Consider the following 20,150-nt stretch of genomic DNA (forward strand, 5'->3'; position numbering starts at 1 on the left):
AAATAACCGATATTTTTTTTGAAAACTTTTTTTAAAAATATTTCTTTAAATATCTAAATTCCCTTTTTTTAATAAAAATATTTTTATTTTATCAAAGTAAGAGTAACATGATAATTAATATAATTGAAGAGGAAGTGAAAATTGAAATTTTGGATGATGAGTTATTGTTGTGGTTATTGTTACTGTTATTATTTTCGTCTTTAGTTGATTTAATTTCTTGAACATTTACGATATCACAATTAGAACCACTGTAAGGTGGGTAACAATAAACTTTACCATTCCAACAATAAGAGTTTGGAATAATATTACTACAAGTTTGATTTGTTGGTAAAGTTGATGGAGTTATTGAAGGGGTTGTGGTTGGTAGTGGAGTGGCTGTTTCAACTGGACTGGTTGGTGGAATAGTTTCACATTTAAATTTATTTAAAATGTTGCATTTAACATCTAAACCAATACATGTAATTTCTTTATTGGTTTCACAAACTACTGAGGATTGATTAGTTCCGGTTTTACATGCGAAATGGTCATTAAAACATTTTGTTTTACCTCTGCCAGTGCAAACAATACTAAAATCATCTTCTGATTTATATGCATGATTTACAACATGTAATACATATGAAATTGGATTAAAAGTACAAATAATAGAAAAATCTTCTGATGAAGATGATTCCCATGAAGATGATGATTGTTCACTTGAATTTGGTTCCCATGATGATGATGATGATTCCCATGATGATGAGCTCCATGATGATGAAGATTCACTTGAGTTACCATTGCTATTTGATGAAGATTCACTTGAGATGCCACTACTTGATGAGGATTCACTAGAGCTCCATGATGATTCCCATGATGATGAGCTCCATGATGATGAGCTCCATGATGATGAGGATTCACTTGAGCTACCATTACTACTTGATGAGGATTCACTGTTGCCTCCTGATGATGAATTTTCACTATTGCTACCTAATGAGGATTCACTTGAACCTCCACTGTTGCTTGATGAAGACTCACTTGAGCTACCATTGTTGCTTGATGAATTTTCACTGTAGCTACCTGATGAGGATTCACTTGAACCTCCACTGTTGCTTGATGAAGACTCACTTGAGCTACCAGTATTTGGTTGAATAAAAATAATTGTACAGTTATTTATATAACATGATAATGAATATGTAATTTCTTCATTATCAAAGGAAACAAATGCTTGGCTGAAAAGAGTTGAGTTTTCAAATGCATCGAAGTATTTGATAAAAGTAAAAGGTACGCCTCTTTCAACGGAGGTATCATTGATTGAGATATTTAAAATTGCATCATCTAAATCGACAAACTGGGCTACATTTACTTTGGTAAATGAATTAAGTGAGTTAATTCTGACATTAAAGTTAGTATATGGTGATAAGACTAATGAACCATTGATGTCGATTTTAGAGGTTTTATCTATTTGAGAAAAATTACCATACACGTAAATATCTGAATTAACTTTGCCATTGCCATATATTGAGGCGGAATAACCAATTAAAACTGGGAGTGAGGATTGAATAGTTGGATAGACTGATATGGAACCTAAATCAAGACTACCAAAGGTGACGGTTAATGAGTGGGCATAGATCCAAATTGGGAAACTATAATAAAATGAGTCGGTTTCAATTGAGGCATACTGCATATCTACAACACCCAATTGAACAGATAAACTTTGAATTTTAACAATAGTGTTACTATAAAATATAGTATTGGTGTTACCCAATCCAGCACCCCCAGAATTACCAAGATATAAGACAGAGTGTTCAAAATTTAATGGAGTTCCTGGTGCGAAATAGTGATGTGATGGCTCATAGTAGAATTGAGAATTCTTGAAAATAAAACTTGAACCACCTCTAACATTTAAACTATTTTTAAATATATAGTTATCAATTGAAATAACTGAACCTTCATCAATATAAATAGTTGCTGGTGTATTAAATTGAGTTTTTTCTTCTGAAATATCAACATATGAACCACCATTAATTAAAATATTTGAGGATTGGGATGATATAGTAAAATTAACCTTTTTGTTGAGTTCTGAATTATTAATAATTAAATCACCCTAAAAAATAAATAAAAATTAATAAATTTTCATCATTTTAATCTATTTAATTGTAAATGGTATGCTTACATAGACATCAATGAATGTTGAGGCAGGGGTACCAAGTTCTCTGGGATAATTATGAGAAAATATTAAAACTGAATGTTGGTCAATTGATATATCTGAAACAAGATTAGAAGAACCAGTAATTTTAAGTGTTGAGTTTGAAATTTGAATATTACCATCACGAGCAACTAAAAGGGTATCAACAAATTCAACTTGTTTTGCATTTTCAAATGTTAAACTATTTTGGACAATAACATCAACAAAATTAAAGGTGATTTCTGATTCTGTTGTTGTAAATTTAACCGATGTGAAACTTAATGATGAGTCTGAGAATAAAATGCTTGAATTATAATAGTTTACAAGTTCGGATTGCGAGATATCAAAAACACTATTATCTTGAACAACTAATGAATTTGGCATTTCTAATGAGCTTGCACCCTCTAGAGAAACATATGAGTTACTAATACTGGCATCATCATTTGGGCCTGGTACTCTATTTAATGACCATGAGTTTGGATTTAAATAATTTCCATTGGTTCCATGTAAAAATTCAATATTTTCTGAATTTAAAAAATTTATATTTAAAACTAATAAAAGTAATAAAACAAGTTTCATTTTATTATTTATTATATTATTATTTTAATAAAAAAAAAATAAAAATTTTTTTTTATAAATAGAAAAAACTATAAAAAATTCTATTAAAAAATCGAATAAAAAAATTAAAATAATATAATGCTGATAACTTGGAAAAAAATACAACACTGCGCACAAAGGCAAATTTTTATAATTTTAATAAAAACTGCTTTGGATCGCGAGATTTTTAAAATAACTAAAAAATATATTTACTTTTTTATTTTCTGACCTATGGATACTATAGTTTAAAAAAATGGGCCGATTCAATCTTGATTACATTTTTTTTTGCCAGTAGTTTTTTATTAAAAAGATTTTGTATTTATAATCTTTGCATGCACCAAGTTATTTTCTACAAAATAATAAGTAAAATATTTTAATAAAACCAATTTTTAAAACTATTTTTTTTCTCAACTTTAAGTTTTATTGATATCATAAACACTCAACATTCCCAAAAATAAATAAAATATAAAAAATAAAACAATAAAAAAAAATTTGGATTTAAAAAAAAAATAAAAAAAAAAAAAATAAAATAAAATGTATGTTTTGGGTATTTGATTTATTATAAATAAAGTTGAATATTTATTATAATTGTTTATATGTTATATGATTGATTTAAAATTTGTTTTTTTTTTTTATTATTTTATTTTTTTAATTTTTATACAAAATTTTTCTTTTAAATGTAAAAAAAAGAAATTAGCCCTCTAAATTAAGTTTAAAAAAAAAAAAATTAATAAATTAGTAAATTGAAAAAAAAAAATTTATATGAATTGTTTAACACTTACCCCAGAATCTTGGTAATTCAGTAGCTGGGATCATTCTACGTTCTGGACCATTTTTATCAATAATACATAATCTAATAACACCACCAGATGAACCATCTCTAAACATAGCAAGAGCCAAAGCTAATTATAAAATATGAAAAATGGGATTAGTAATTAAATTTGGTTATGATCAATTAATTAATTTGAATATTTACAATTTTTAACAAATTCAACACATTCTTCTTTTGTCATTCCAGGTTTAAATTTAGAATCACAATAACCATAAATATAAGTTGAACCAGAACCACCAATGGCAAATGGTTGTTTTACCATTGAGCCACCAAGTGAAATATTATAAACACTACCACCTTGATGTTTGTCCCAACCGGCGACAATAATACCTGCCATTAAATTATTTTTATTGCTGTAGCAAAGTAATTGGAAAAGACTAGCTGCTGTTTTGACATCTGGATCATCACATAATTCTGAACTAAATTAACCCACAATATTTGTTTGTGTTTTTTTTTTGTTTTTTTGTTTTTTTTTTTTTGGTTAATGATTGATATTGTTAACATTATAGATTTCGTTTGTTTTATTTGGTTTATTCGACATAATACAAAGTTTTAATTTAAATTTTAAAATAAAAATAAAGTTAGTAATTTTGTGATTGTTTTGTTCAAATGGTTTAAAAATTAAACTTACGTATGCATTTCGAGATAATATCTAACGTAATCAGAAATTGCTTGAGTATCTGCAGCTGAACCTGATCTACAACAATAAATTTTTTCATGGATTGGTGTAATTTTATTAGTTACTCTATTTGCGATATAGGCCCCAGTAGTAGTTCTTGAATCAGCGCCCATTACAACCCCCCCATCAAACTCAACTGCCATAATTGAGGTTTAAAAAATAGAAAAAAAAAAATGTTAGAATGATAATTTTTTTTTTTTTAAACAATAAAATGTGATCATTTCTATTATTGTTATTATTAATTGCAACATACCCCCAAATTTACTGCATTATCTAACCATTCAGGTGTTTCCATTTTAAAAAAGTATATGTAATATATATATATATATAAATAAAAAAAAAATAAAGAAAAATGAAATATAAAATAAAAAAATTATAAATTAAAAAAAAAAAAAAATGGTATGTTCAAAAAATTAAAAAAAAAATTACAAAAAAATTAAAAAGAAAAAAAAAAAATTTTAAAAAAAAAAATAATTATTTTTTTTTTTTTTAATTTTAATTTTATAATTAAATTTTTTTTTTTTTAATTTAATTTAACAATCATTCACCCAAGTGTAGTTCAATTTTTAATTTTTTTTTTAAATTTTTTGTAAAACCTTATTTAAATCAATTATAAAATATTTTATATATTATATAGTTTGCAATAAATTGTTAATATGAGAAATAAAATATTTAATGATAAACCATATTTAATAATGGGACAAATAAATAACAATAATAATAATAAGAAAATTTTGAAATCATAATAATAACAATACAAATAAAAATCATAATTAAAAAAGTTTATAAATTAATAAAAAAAATTAAATTTAAAAAAAAAAAAATTAAAAAAAAAAAAAAAACGATTAAAAAAAAAGAAAAAAAAAACGAATATTTAATTTTTGTTTTCTTTCTTGCAAATTTATTTTTTTTTCTCTATTTATTTATAATAGAAAACAGCATAATAATGGATAAAAATATTGAAAATTTTTTAAAAGAACATAAAGATTTTACATATGATGAAACCAACAAAAGAATAAAATGCACAACAACAAATCATGAAATGCCCTTAAAGTTCGATCTTTTAAAACAACACTTGGAATCAAAAAGATATAAAACAGAAAAAAACAGAAATTTTGACTTTTCAATTTATGAAGAAAAACAAATTATTCAACACAAAAAAGCGTATGTAATAACAAATTATCAATTTATTAATAATTTATTAATAATTAATTTATAAATACTAATTTTCTTTTTTTTATAATAATAATATTTAGAAACAAATTGTATTGTATTTTAACCTCAACAGAATTAAACAAAGATAAAGAAGAAATTGAAAATCACATTAATGGTAGAAAATATAGATTGGCTGTAGAAAAGAAAACCATATCAAAAAGTAGAAAGAAGAAACAAATGTCAGATTCTTATGAAGGTGAAGAGGATGATATGGAAAAAGAGGAAGAAGAGGAAGAAGAAGAAGAAGAGGAAGAAGAAGGTGATGATGATGACAGCGAATTTGAATTCTTTGACTATGATAAAGAGGGTGAAAGAATCGGTGAAAATGGTGAAATTGTTGAAAAAGAAGATGATGAGGATAGTGACGAAGATGATGAGGATGGTGAAGATGGTGAGGATGAAATTGAAAGTGACGAAGATGATTTTGAAGAGGTTTTAGAAAGTGAAGAAGAGGAAAACTTTAATCTTATGGATGATGATTTTGAAGGTTATGACTATGAAGCTTTTGAAAAAGAAGAACAAGAAAAAAAAGAGAAAGAACAAAACCAAAGTAAAAAAGCATCACAACCACAAAAACCACAACAACAAAAACCACAACAACAAAAACCACAACAACAACAAAAACCACAACAACAAAAGCCACAACAACAACAACAAAAGCCACAACAACCACAACAAAAGCCATCACAAAATCAAAAATCAAACCAAAATAAAGAAAACAATGATAACAAAAAGAGAAAGTTTGAAAATACAAATAATCAAAATAAGAAATTTAAAACTAAATAAAAAATGTACATAAAATTATAACAACAGTCGTAATAAAATATATTTTAATAAAATGGTTGTTTTTTTAGATTCAATTTTTTTTTTTTTTAAAAGTGGTAGTTTTACCTTTTTCATTCCACTGATTATTTCCTTTGATCGTCTATAGAATGAATATTAATTGTGTTTGTTGAAGATACCATAGTGGTCAATTCTTTAATTTAACTGTTGGTAAACCTGAGTATCCAAGTTTTAATATCAATCTATAGCTTATTTTTTTTAAAAATTTAATTTTTAATCACTTATTAATAGGTAATGGTTTCATTCTATTCACCAATAATTTTCACTTATTATTTTCTAATAGTAATTAAAAAAATTTAATTGTTTTTTTTTTTTGAAAAAAAGACAATTAAATTTAAAATTGTTTTTTAGAAACTTTATAAATTTAAAAAACTTTATTTCTATTTTTTTTTTTTTTTTTTTTTTTTTAATTTTTATTTTTTAAACAGTTCTTTATATTATCAAAATGAAAAAATGAATATCTATATACTTTATAAGAAAATAAAAAATAAAAAATAAAAAAATAAAAAAATAATTATTTAAAAAAATAAATAAATTTTTAGATCCTAAATAAAATTAATTAATAAATAAAACATTAATTTTAAAATTTTATATAATTAAAACTATAGTCATACATATAATTAAAAAGAAAAATTTATACAGCAAAAAACTAAAAAAATAAAAATGCCTTATAAAACTAATAAAGATTTACCAGAAAATGTAAAAAACCATTTACCAAAGCATGCTCAGGATATATTTAGAGAGGCATTCAATCATGCTCATGAAGAATATAGCGATCCATCAAAAAGGAGAGATCCGGATGAAGAACTTGATACAGTATGTTTTAAAGTGGCATGGGCAGCGGTACATAATAAGTAATATCCCTTTAGATTTATAAACTGTGTAGTCTATGAAACTCTACTAACCCTAATTTTTAATATTATTAAATTAGATATGAAAAAGGTGAAGATAAAGATTGGCATAGATTCTAAAATAAATAAGAAAATTCTTTTTTTTTTTTTTTTTTTTAAATAAATATATATGAAGTACATCTACAATATTACAATTATCTTTTGTTATGTTGTAGCTTTAATTTTTATTTATAAATATTATTTATAATTTATTTGTTATTTACTATTTATTTATTATGCTAAATATCTATATTATATAATACATATAACTTTTATATTGGTGTTTAATTATGGATACTAAAATATTTAATCCTATACTTATTATTACTATTATCATTTATTATTATTTATTACTTTTTTATATTAATTTCAAACCTTGAATAATATCTGGATTCTTTAAAGTACCTCTTTTGTATTCTTCCAAAGATATAAAACCATCAGCATTTTCATCCATTGTATCGAAAAACTGGTCTATTAAATCTTGAAGATCAAACTTTTTTCCTGAACATGTCACAAAAGTTCCAACTAATTTATACATTGATTCTAAAATTTTTTCCATTTCCATTTTTGTTATATATCCACTACCGTCTAAATCATAAAGTGAAAATGCAACTATATAATATATTTGTATTATAGTTTTGATTAGTATTTATCTATAAAATAATTTCTATATGCATATTATAATATACTATTACTTACACTCAATTTTTTCCTCAGGTGTCCCTCTTGTTAATGAGGATAAACCACAAACAAACTCTTGAAAATTAATTGTTCCATCTTTATTTTTATCAAATACATTAAACAATAAGTCCTGTAAAAATGTATCACCTACACCCATTTGCGACATTATCTCTTTAAACTCTGATCTATTTATTATTCCTGATGGAGAGTCTTTTCTAAACTGTTTATATAATGTTTTTAACTCCCTAGAGTCAACTAATTATCGATGTTAATATTATTTTAAAGCTTTACTAAATCTATCTATAAATAAAAACCTACAATGTGTTGATGTTTGAAGTAATTCGACCTCCTCCTTTTTTAAACTGCCCAATTGATTACCCATTTTATTCTTTAAATATTTTAAAAACATTTTTTATTATAGTTTTTTTAATAAAAAAAAAAAGTTTTTTAAATTAATACTTTTGTTTATGATGTTGAGTAATTAATAAATTAAAAAAATAAATGAAAAAAAAAAAATTAATAAAATTTAAGAGAAAAAAATAAAAAAAAAAACTAGGGTGAGACATGTGTTTTTAAAAATTTTAAAAGGGGGTTCGTTGTTGTTATTGTTGTGATTCTTTTTTTGTGTGTTTTTTGATTTGCAGATTTAATAACAATAATGTACTGGGTGTGTGAGTTATAATAAATAATTATTATAAAATGAAAATGTGATTTGTATAACAACAATATGTAATATTCCAAATTAATCAAATTAAACATTATTTTACAAAATATGATTGCTATACAAAAACAAATAAAGAAACGACTATATTTTGTTGATAATAATGGTGTTGGTGGTGTATATCTGTATATATTTTTACCTTTATACAAATCTCAATTGAAAAATTATTTGTTTAAAAATTATAAAAAAAAAAATGAAAAAAATAAAAAAAAAATAAAAAAATTTTTATATTGTTTTTTTTTTAATTATATTTTTTTTAATTAAAAATATTATTTATTAAAACGGAACAAAACTAATTTTATTTCTATTTTTAGAAATTAACAGATTTTTTTTTTTTTTTTTTTTTTTTTTTCTTTAATTTATTTAAAATTAAAACTATTTGTTTTTTTAAAAAAAAAAAAGTGGAGGACCAGGTATAGTTTTTTTTAAAATTTTATTATTTTTTTAACATTTAACCCTTCTGAAAAATTTTTTAAAATGTTTTTTGATTGTTTAAAAAGGGTTTAAAAAAAAAAAAAATTTCCCCCCCATTAATTTTATTTGTTCCACACACATGTCAATGGGTATCAATATGAAGGAAAACTAAATTTAAATTTAAATTTAGTACTAGAGATTTTGAGTTGTTCATAGAAATGGTTCAAATAGTTGAAATTTCATGATTTGAACCATTTCTGAAGCTGTTGTAATATAGAGTGGGGATATAGCCTGCTTTGTGATGTGTTTCTATGAAAACAAGGTGTATTAAAAGGCAAGTTCCAAATAAACAGGAAACCATCATCATATTTATGGCATTTTTTATCATCAGCCAACAATTTACTTATTACATAAACATATCCACATTGAAAGTGGAATTTAGTTGCTGTTTGTCCTCAAACTCTTCAACACAGTTTTTTTAACTTTATAATCCCTTTTTATATATTCAAGGGCGTGCATCTAGTTCCTGTATCATTTTCCTCTAGCTTGAGTATCATCTCCTGTATTAAATCCATCACAAAAACCTTTTTTCTTGTGTTTAGTTTAGTTTTACAAACCTGTGAATATCAGACATTCTAATAATTCTATATAAAAATAAAATAAATTGAAATTAAAATGGTAATTTCTAAAACTTTTTTTAATTTTTATTTTCTTTTTTATTTTCTTTTTTATTTTCTTTTTTATTTTCTTTGGTGTATTTATATAACAATACTAATAATAAAAATAAAAATAATAATTTAAATTAATTATTATTTCATTGTTGGTCACAACACCAATAAAACAAAAAAAAACAAATAGATTATTATTATTATTTAATTATACGATACATTAAATATTATTATAAAAATTTGTAATAAAACGAAACGAAAAAAAATAAATAAAAAAAATATTATAATGAATAATAAATAATAATAATTATTCAATCTCTATGTATATATAATTTTTACCCCGCATGTGTTTAAAAAAAATTAATTTTTTATATAAAAAAAAAAAAAAAAAAAAAAAAAAAAACCTATTAAATTGATATAGATCACAATTTTACACTCTTAAATAGGTCTGAAAATTGGAAAAATAATGATAAAATGAAAATTAAAATTAAAATAATATTAAATTTAATATTAAATATTAATATTAATATTAAAATTAATGATAATTGTATAAACAATAAAAAAAATTAGGATATGGATTATATTTTTTTTTTTTTCATTTTATTTTATCTATTTTTTAAAAAAATATTGCAAAAAAAAAACCTATAAGGTAGAGTCTAAAATCACATTTATACAAACCCTAAAAGACACTTCCCGAAACAAATAAAAAAATAAAATTTTAAAAAAAAAAATAAAAAAATAAAAAAATAAAAATCAAATTAAAAAAAATAAAAAAGATTTTAGTTTGTGTGTTGTCTAAAACCATTGTTTTGTGTAAATGATTCATTCTCATAACCGACACACATCACCACTCTCTACACTTTTTTCAAAAACAACTAAAAATAAAATTAAAAACAATAATTTGATATGTTTAGAAACTACATTTATGTTTATTATTATTATTTAAAATAAATTTATCAAAGATTATTATTTGATATCTTTATTAATTACTAATTTATATATATAATCAAACTATTTAATTTTTTTTTTTTTTTATTTTTATTTAAATACTTTTAAATTTTCCATTTTATTTTTTATTTTTTTGCACATATCATTTTTTTTTTTTATTCCAAATAAATATCTATTTTTTAAATTTTAAAAATAAATATATCATAAAAAAAAAAAAAAAAAAAAAAAAAAGAAATAGAAAGAGACCCACAACCATTTCTGATATCAGTTACCCTGGTTGTGAAAGAATTTCGAAAAACTTTTTTAATACTGCACAAACCAATAGTAACTACTTTCAATACAATTTTTTTTTTTCGTTTTTTGTATTTTATTTTTTTTTTTTTAAATTTTTTTTTTTAAGTTTTTTTTTTATTTTTTTTTTTATTTTTTTTTTTTTACTATTTTCTATTTCTTTCAATTTGCTCTATTTTTTTTATTTTTTGTATTAGTGTAATATTTTTATTTTATTTATTTCTATTTTTTTTTTTTTATTTTTTTTTTATTTTACGATCCTTATCCTGGGTAATTTAAAAAAAAATTAATTATTTTTAAAAAAAAAAAATAAATAAATATTAAAAAATCATAAAAATAAAAACACAACCCTAAAAAAAAAGTAAACAATAAACAAAAAAAGATAATAGATAATATATGTGTAAAATATAGAATATTTTCTTTTTTTTTTTTAGTTAGAAAAAAATACAACAAATTATAAACAACAACAACTCAACGAAAGAAAATAATAAAAATAGAATTAATCATCAACATTCATTTATAGTTTTTAAAATTTATTTATATAATAGTAAATAAATTAATCAACAACAATAATAAAAAATGGGCGGAAATTCAGAAAAAAAAAGATTATTAGGTAGCGATACAAATATTACAGTTAATGATGACGATGGCGCCGTTTCAAAAGCACAACCATACGTTAAACCAGAAAAAGATGGTGTATTCACAGGTATACTCCGTTTCCTCGGATTAAGAGAAAAGAAGAAACCAAAGAAAGATGCCAATAAAGAAAAAGAATTTGCTGATAAGTTTAGAGATTTATCAGTATTGGATAAACAATCAATGTTGGATAGAATTGGAACACCAATGCAAGGTCTTTCAGAGGAAGAGGTTGATAGACGTACTAAACTCTACGGTAGAAATGTTATTACACAAGTTAAAGCCTCACCATGGTATGCAACATTGTTCTTTGCATTCACACATCCATTCAATATTGTTTTAACTGCTATTGCCGTTGTTTCCATCTGTACTGACGATTATGCTACATTCTCTGTAGTTATGTTTATGGTTATTTTCTCTGCATTATTATGTTTCCACGAAGAGCGTAAATCAAGTAAGGCTTTTGCTCATTTAAAATCATTGGTACGTACTACAGTAACTGTTTTACGTACTAGAAATGGTATTTCACAAGAAATGAAAATCGATATGGATGATATTGTCCCAGGTGATATTGTTCCATTAAAAGCAGGTGATGTATTCCCAGGTGATGTTCGTATTTTAGAATCCAACAGTTTATTCGTTTCACAATCTTCATTAACTGGTGAGTTTTTACCAGTTGAAAAAGGTCCAAACGCATCCGAAGAACCAACTTCAATTTTCGATACTCCAAATATTTGTTTAATGTCTACAAACATTGTATCTGGTAGTGGTATTGGTATTGTTTTCGACACTGGTTCAAGAACTTATATTTCTTCAATCTCTGAAATTCTCACATCAACTCAAACTACAAATGCTTTCGATATTGGTGTTAGAAAGGTCGCTTATTTACTTATGGGTTTTGGTGTTGTTTTAGTACCAATCGTTATTATTATCAATGGTATTTCAACTAGAGATTGGAAAGATTCTGCATTGTTTGGTTTATCTGTCGCTGTAGGTTTAACCCCAGAAATGTTACCAATGATTTTAAATACCAATTTAGCAAAAGGTGCATCAGATATGTCAAAAAAGAAAACAATTGTAAAACAACTTCATTCAATTCAAAATATGGGTGCTATGTATGTATTTTATTTGGTTTTTTTTTGGTTTAAACCATTTTATTATTAAAATTATATATATTAATTTTTATTTTTTTTATAGGGATGTATTATGTTCAGATAAAACTGGTACTTTAACAGAAGATAATGTAAAATTACAACACTATATCGATCAAGATCAAAATGAATCAGACAATGTCCTTAGTTTTTCATTTTTAAATTCAAATTTCCAAAGAGGTTTAAAGAATGTTTTAGATGTTTCAATTATTTCATATTATGGTTTAAAGAGAGGTCTTATCACTGAAGAAGAAGCTGAAAAACTTTTACTTCATGGTCATGGTAATGGTCCAACTGATGAAGATAATCACACACCAAGCGGTCAAAAGAAACCAGATCCATTTGCAGATTCATATTCATTAAATGACGAGTTCCCATTCGATTTCACTCGTCGTCGTGTCTCTGTCATTTTAAATTGTGCTAATGAACCATCAACTAAATTACTTGTTTGTAAAGGTGCCGTTGAAGAAGTTTTATATTGTTGTTCCTATGTTGCCACTCCAAATGGTGAAGCCGAACCACTCACTGAACAACTCAAAAAGAAATTACTTGGTGTTATGAACGATCTCAATGTTGACGGTCTTCGTGTTTTATCTGTTGCCACCAAAAAGATTGAAAATTTACCATCAGACTATAAATTTGATGTTAAAGTAGATGAATTCGGTTTAACTTTCCATGGTTTCTTAGCTTTTATTGATCCACCAAAATCAGATTGCGCTGGTGCCATTCGTCAATTAAGAGAAAACAACGTTGCAGTTAAAGTTTTAACTGGTGATAATTTAGCAGTAGCCAGAAAGATTTGCAGAGATGTCGGTATTGATGTATCTCGTGTTATCTCTGGTCCAGAATTAGAAGGTGTCGATGATGAAGATTTCGATCAAATCATTGAAGAATGTTCTTTATTCGCTAAGCTTACTCCAATCCAAAAATATAATGTCGTTAAAGCCTTAAAGAGACTCGGTCATACTGTTGGTTTCTTGGGTGATGGTATCAATGATGCTCTTGCTCTTCGTGAAGCTGATGTTGGTATTTCTGTAGATACTGCCACCAATATTGCTAAAGATGCCTCCGATATTATTTTACTTGAAAAATCATTAAACGTTATTAACACTGCCGTTATTACTGGTCGTATTACTCACGCAAACACCATCAAGTACATTAAAATGGCTGCTTCATCCAATTTCGGTAACGTATTTTCAATGTTAATTGCTTCAGCTTGGCTCCCATTCATCCCATTACAACCAATTCAAATGCTCACCCAAAATCTTTTATACGATTTCTCACAAGTTGCTATTCCATGGGATAATGTCGATGAAGAATACCTTAAGGTTCCACATCCATGGAGTGTTAAAAGTTTATTCAAATTTATGGTTTTCCTTGGTCCATTATCATCCATTTTTGATGTTGTCATTTTCTCTTACATGTGGTGGAAATTAGGTTGGGATAGTGAAACTACTGCCCAATTATTCCAAACTGGTTGGTATGTTGAAGGTCTTATCACTCAAGTATTCATTGTACATATGATTCGTACTACTAAGATTCCATTCATCCAACGTTGGGGTTCACTTCAACTTATCTTAAATACTCTTTGGGTTGCTGGTGTTTGTGTTGCTATTCCATATATTCCATACGTCAATACTTTCTTAAAAATGAAAACTTTACCAGCAATGTATTATCCAGGTTTAGCTGCATGTTTCTTTGGTTACTTCTTCTTAACCCAAATTGTAAAGAAACTCTACATGAAATTCTTTGGTGAATGGTTATAAATTATATTTTATAAAATTCAAATATATAAAAAAAAATCATAAAAAAAAAAAAAAACCAAAAAAAAAAAAATTACAAAATCAAAAAAAGACAATTATCATCATTATCAACAAATATATAATCATTTATATATATACATCATCATTATAACATTACAAAAAAAAAAAATCATTATCAAAATTTTATAATCATTTTTTATTAAATATTTATTTATAATCATCATCCCCCAAATCACCTTCAATCACCGCACCTCCTCATCCATTTACTTTTTTTTTTATTCATATAAAAATTCAATGTTAATAATTTAATTAATTTATTAATTTTATCTGTTTGTGGGTGGGAGTGTGATTATTTCCAATTCACAAAATAATATATTCACAACTACCTCCCCTTTGGAATATTTATTTTTTTTGAAATATTGACATTACTAGTTGTAATCCAGAAATTAACAAAAATAAATAAAAATAAAAAAAAAAAATAATATAAAATTACATTATATTATATTTTAAAAAATTAAAAAAAAAAAAAAAAAAGAAATTTAGATTTAATAATATTTTTTTCTTTCAATTTTATATTGATAAAAAATTTTTATTTAAATTACACTTTATTTAGTTATTTAATAAATCTATTTTAAAATTAATATTATTATTGTTTGCTAATGTATATTTATTAATTTCATTAAACATTGAGTTTAATTTTGCTTTGAGGTCTTTTTGGAAATCCAATTCATATGGTCTATTACCACCATTTGAATAATACAAGCAACAGTTTTGAATTTTTAAATATTTCAATGGTTTAATTTTTGATGGTTGTTGCTGTTGTTTTTTATCTTTTTCTTCTTTATATGGTAAACCTTGTTGTTTTAAGATAATCTGTTTGAATATTTTATTTATATAATGATCAACATTAGTATCCATTTTGCAACCACATGCTTCGATATCATCCTCTTTAAATCCATGTAGCTTTTTTATATGTTGACGACCTAAATTAAATGCAAAATGATAGTAACATATTTTTATTGATAACCTTTCTAAGATTGGGAATGACTTTAGTATCTTTGAAACTTCTTTTAAATTTAATTGGTTTGTGGTTTTGATCGATTTCCATCTATTGAATCGGCTGTTGTTAATAAAAGGTGACGTGTTGATTTCGCCATAGTATTCCATTTTGATTGTACCATTTCCACTATTATTACATGCATTATTATTCCATTTATAGATATCAAATTCATTGGAAATAATTCTAATCTTTTTTAAATTTTGATAGTTTTGATTTTTATCCAGAATTTGATTAAATAAAAATATTGGAGTGTATGCTTTTTTGATAAGCGATGAATAATTCTCTTTAAAAATTATTAATTCGATATTTTCCTTTTTTATTATTGAATAGGGTTGATTTGATTTAAAATTATCATTTAGTGTACTTAAATTCTGATATTCAACCAAGGCAATTACATTTATATTTTTCTGTATTGTATAAAACCATTCTTTGGATACCCTGGAAAGATTAAATAGTTCTTGAAAAAAATTGAAAAAATATTTAATGTTTGATTTGTTTTTAATATAGTATAAAAAGTCTTTTAAAAACAATTTAATTATATTTTTTTGTAGATATATTGGCAAAGTTTTAATAAAGGTATTAACATTTTTATTAGTATTATTATTATTTTTTTTAAAATTTAAACTATTATTTTTATTATTATAATTTATTGTTTTCATTTTTTATTTTTATTTTTTATTTTTGGTTATTATAATAGAGTTATTTTTTATGAATAATGAAAAAGAAAAAAAAAATATTTAGTTTTCTTTTTTTTTTTTTTCTTTTTTTTTTTTTATTTTTTATTTTTTATTTATTTTTTATTTTTTTTAATTTTGTTTATTTATTTATTTAAAAAGATAAAAAGTAATTTCCAAAAAAGCCAGAAAATCTGTTATTTTTTTTTTATTTTTTTATTTTTATTTTATTATTTTTATTATTTATTTTTATTTTTTATTTTTTTCATTTCATAATTAACATCTAAATCTTGGTTTTTTTTTTTTAATCATTGCTTTTTTTGATAATAATTGTAATAATAAACAACTATTTAAACAACTAATAAAAATAACTATATATGTTTTTTTTTTTGGGAATGTGTGTGAATATGTGTGAATATGTGTTTAATTATTTGTTAAATTAATTATTTTTTTTTATTATTTTTTTATTATTTTTTATTTTTTAAAAATGAAAAATTTTAAAATTTTTTAATTTTAAAAATAATTTTTGCTGTTTATGAGATTTTCTTATGTGGCAATTATGATTGTAACAACTAATCAATGCAAATTTACTATTGTGTGGAATAATACCTACCTAAGAAAAATAATTATTAAATACCTAAGACTTTATCATTTATTTTCATACATTAGGTATTTTCCATCGATTAATTCAATTTTAAAATTCAAGTTTAAAGAATATTTAAAAGAAATAGAAATAGACGGTAGAAAAGGTCAAGATGGTTATCATGAAATTTTATTTAGCGACGATGAAGAAGAAGAGGATGATGAAGAGGAACAGTTAAATAATATCAATTACGAAAAATTAAATTACAGATTAAGTTTATTACCAGCAAATATAGATACCATTAAGTTTTTATCAGAGTTACCACCGTCATCATTAAGCAACATAAATATACCGAAATCAGTTACAGTGGTCCAGTTATTCTATAGCATTAGGAGTCCCAGCGGTTTGGAAATGTTTAAATCAAATCAATCATCAATCTCAAAATTACATCTATATAGATTAGATTCAAGTTTGAAAATAAATTATAATATTTTATCAGATTCGATCACAGAGTTAACATTGTTCGAGTATCACCATGAAATTAAAAAAGACACTCTTCCAAAAGGTTTAACAAAGCTTAATGTATCATTTGATGGGCTCCACCAAAAGAAATCAATGTTTGAAAAAGGCTCCTTACCTGGTAGTTTAACTCATTTAACCGTTCAGTGCTTTTCTCAACATTTTAATTTCAAATCTGGTATATTACCAAATAAGTTATTATATCTAAAGATAGCATCTTCGGTTTATCAAGAGATACCAAAAGACTACAGGTTCCCAGATTCTCTGATCCATCTAGAGATTAAATGTAAAGATTTAAAAACAAAACTCCCAATAAATTTAACGTCTCTCCACATTCAAACATCAAAAGAAATTAAAGATTATTCGTTGCCTTCTCTTCTAAAGTATCTGTATATATCAACTTGCCAACCTCTTTCATCAAGATTGTTACCAAAATACCTGCTATCTTTAGAAACAGATGCCGATTCAATTGGTGTTTCAGTGCTCCCAGAAACATTACAAAGATTAATACTTCGTACTGATGGATCTGGTCTATTAAATTTCAATATAAAGTTATTGCCAAAAATGATGCCTTCAAGCTTAACCTATTTAAATTTCGATTTCGACGGATATGGTTCATTTAATAATGGAGGGTTTCCCATGATAGAAGAAAATATATTCCCATCGACATTGACCTACCTTAATTTGGGAAATGGCTTTAACCAGCCTATTGGCGTCAACACATTGCCTAATTCTGGTAACTTAAAAACTTTAATATTAGGTATTAGCTTTTCTCAAGAAATTGTTTCAAATTCAATACCACCCAGCGTTTTATATTTTCATATCAAGAATTCATCATACCAGCATTTTATTAAATTAAACAACCCCTATACTGTTATAAAAATTTGCGACAGTAATAATAATTACTTCAGACTTTATAAACCAAACCCTCAGGATCTACGTGTGCTAAGACTATCTTCAAATTTTAATGAACCAATTCATTCTTTAGAGCTACGAAATAAAACCAATTTAGAGTATCTTCAATTAAATAAATTATTTAACCACGATCTATTACTCGAAGATTTACCAATCAACAACTCAATCAAGGTATTAATATTGGGAAATAGTTTCAATAAATTAATTCATTTAGAATATTTTCAAAATCTAGAGACCTTAATTATCAAAAATAGTAACCCAAAAATCATAGCATCAATATTTTATAATAATGACAATAAAAATGATCCAATTTATAATTTTTATAATTTAAAGGTAATAGAGGTACGAGCGGGCAATAACAGGTTTCTAGATGGACTCGAAGAGGTTTTTTATCAATTTGTAAGATTATCAAAAGAAAAAGAAAAAAAATCAAAAAATATGTATTAATAGTAATACTAAAGCATAATGTATTTTTCTTTATTTTATAATAAATAAAAATTGATTAAAACAACAAGTGTATTATATCTGTGTATGGTACCAAGATATAATACTCCCACCTTAAAATAATCTTTTTTTTTTTAAATATTAAGATGATTTTTATTATTTGTGTTTTTGTATGTCTTTATAATCTAATGATTTAGCAATTAAATTTGGGTCAATTTCTTTATTGAATAATTTAGTAAAGCTGTTGATATTTTGTAATGGGTATGAGAGACCGTCTTATACTCGTTATCATTATGTAAAACAAAAGTAAACATCCTCAAAGAATAACATTTTACTCTTAAATAACTATAGTTTTTTTTTTTTTTTAAAAGTTAAGATAATTATAAGCAAATGCTTTAAATTAATCAGTAAATAAAGAAATCAATTAATGAGCTCCAAAAGGGCAAATTATCCAATGGGTCAAGGAGGTTGGAATTTTTGGGTTTTCATCTTCCAGGAGATTTATTTGTGTATGTGAAAAAAAAAAAATATTCAGAGCGGGAATCGAACCCACGACCTAATCCGTGTTAAGGATTCGTGATAACCAACTACACCATCCGAACATTATACAAATTATATTTTTTACACACCTTAGGATCTTTACTGGTAACATTCGAGTTAACATATGAAAGCGATTCAAGTTAATCTGGGCAGCAGCATGGGAAAGAGAAGTCCAAAATATTAAAAGAATATATAGAAACCTTAACACCAAGATCCATCTAGTTAGCGACATCACACAATGAAGATAGTCAACAGGCTAGAGAAGTTTAACCAAGATATGGATTTCAGATATATTTAGAGTGAAAATACCGCTACACCTGGAAAACTACAGAACTTTATCGATGAATTACAAATAAAAATTATTCAACAAAAATTATTCAACAAAATTTATTCAACAAAAATTAAATAATCAAAATTAAATTACTAAAATTTTTTTCTAAAAATAAATTAATAAAAGTCGTGTTAACCTTTGCACCATTCTTATTGAAGGGGTAAGTCAAAAATTCGTGGTTAGCAATTAATACAAAAAAGAATCTTTACAGGGAAAATACAGATACATCCTGCAAGCTACAGCTTTATCAATGAATTACAAATAAAATTAAATAACAAAAATTAAATAATCATTAAAAAATTATGAAAAAAAATTTTATTAGTAATTTTTATTTTAAAATTAATAAATTAATAAAATAAAAATTACTAAAAATAAATTAATAAAAGTAGTGTTAACCTTTGCTTTATTCTAATGAAGGGGTAAGTCAAAATTTCGTGGTTAACAATTAATATAAAAAAGCACTTGTCAGGATTACAAAAATCGGTTCAAGAAATATAAAAAGAGGCCCTGTACAGTTGTACCACCCTTTGTATGGGAAGAACTCCTATTTCTAGCAAACCATTACTACCAGATTAATCAAATTAACCAAATTTC

At 24.2% G+C, this 20,150-nt stretch overlaps 8 protein-coding genes across 8 annotated transcripts; 4 read left to right on the forward strand and 4 right to left on the reverse strand.

The window, feature by feature from the left end:
* Positions 1–91: 91 nt before the first annotated feature.
* DICPUDRAFT_79283 (uncharacterized protein) lies at positions 92–2,740 on the reverse strand (the record flags this gene model as incomplete). Its single annotated transcript, XM_003288459.1, has 2 exons — positions 92–2,080; positions 2,150–2,740. 2 exons carry the CDS (start codon positions 2,738–2,740, stop codon positions 92–94), a joined length of 2,580 nt encoding a protein of 859 aa, XP_003288507.1.
* Positions 2,741–3,367: 627 nt separating this feature from the next.
* Positions 3,368–4,564, reverse strand: DICPUDRAFT_94661 (proteasome subunit beta type 6; the record flags this gene model as incomplete). Its single annotated transcript, XM_003288460.1, has 5 exons — positions 3,368–3,459; positions 3,541–3,660; positions 3,735–4,009; positions 4,222–4,400; positions 4,523–4,564. The coding sequence occupies 5 exons, from the start codon at positions 4,562–4,564 to the stop codon at positions 3,452–3,454; spliced, it is 624 nt and encodes a 207-aa protein (XP_003288508.1). The 3' UTR covers positions 3,368–3,451.
* Positions 4,565–5,215: 651 nt separating this feature from the next.
* Positions 5,216–6,270, forward strand: DICPUDRAFT_152725 (uncharacterized protein; the record flags this gene model as incomplete). Its single annotated transcript, XM_003288439.1, has 2 exons — positions 5,216–5,433; positions 5,526–6,270. The coding sequence occupies 2 exons, from the start codon at positions 5,216–5,218 to the stop codon at positions 6,268–6,270; spliced, it is 963 nt and encodes a 320-aa protein (XP_003288487.1).
* A 720-nt stretch (positions 6,271–6,990) lies between these two features.
* DICPUDRAFT_152726 (uncharacterized protein) lies at positions 6,991–7,298 on the forward strand (the record flags this gene model as incomplete). Its single annotated transcript, XM_003288440.1, has 2 exons — positions 6,991–7,181; positions 7,259–7,298. 2 exons carry the CDS (start codon positions 6,991–6,993, stop codon positions 7,296–7,298), a joined length of 231 nt encoding a protein of 76 aa, XP_003288488.1.
* Positions 7,299–7,575: 277 nt separating this feature from the next.
* Positions 7,576–8,280, reverse strand: DICPUDRAFT_88061 (calcium-binding protein; the record flags this gene model as incomplete). The annotated part of the gene is made up of 3 exons (XM_003288461.1): positions 7,576–7,829; positions 7,917–8,153; positions 8,217–8,280. 3 exons carry the CDS (start codon positions 8,278–8,280, stop codon positions 7,576–7,578), a joined length of 555 nt encoding a protein of 184 aa, XP_003288509.1.
* A 3,239-nt stretch (positions 8,281–11,519) lies between these two features.
* Positions 11,520–14,647, forward strand: DICPUDRAFT_94662 (uncharacterized protein; the record flags this gene model as incomplete). Its single annotated transcript, XM_003288441.1, has 2 exons — positions 11,520–12,691; positions 12,774–14,647. The coding sequence occupies 2 exons, from the start codon at positions 11,520–11,522 to the stop codon at positions 14,491–14,493; spliced, it is 2,892 nt and encodes a 963-aa protein (XP_003288489.1). The 3' UTR covers positions 14,494–14,647.
* A 452-nt stretch (positions 14,648–15,099) lies between these two features.
* On the reverse strand, positions 15,100–16,209 carry DICPUDRAFT_152730 (uncharacterized protein; the record flags this gene model as incomplete). Its single annotated transcript, XM_003288462.1, has 1 exon — positions 15,100–16,209. One exon carries the CDS (start codon positions 16,207–16,209, stop codon positions 15,100–15,102), a length of 1,110 nt encoding a protein of 369 aa, XP_003288510.1.
* A 574-nt stretch (positions 16,210–16,783) lies between these two features.
* Positions 16,784–18,801, forward strand: DICPUDRAFT_94663 (uncharacterized protein; the record flags this gene model as incomplete). Its single annotated transcript, XM_003288442.1, has 3 exons — positions 16,784–17,040; positions 17,077–17,081; positions 17,124–18,801. 3 exons carry the CDS (start codon positions 16,784–16,786, stop codon positions 18,686–18,688), a joined length of 1,827 nt encoding a protein of 608 aa, XP_003288490.1. The 3' UTR covers positions 18,689–18,801.
* Positions 18,802–20,150: the final 1,349 nt, after the last annotated feature.

This window comes from Dictyostelium purpureum (assembly GCF_000190715.1).
Source record: "Dictyostelium purpureum unplaced genomic scaffold DICPUscaffold_136, whole genome shotgun sequence".
In the NCBI taxonomy this organism is placed as follows: domain Eukaryota; phylum Evosea; class Eumycetozoa; order Dictyosteliales; family Dictyosteliaceae; genus Dictyostelium; species Dictyostelium purpureum.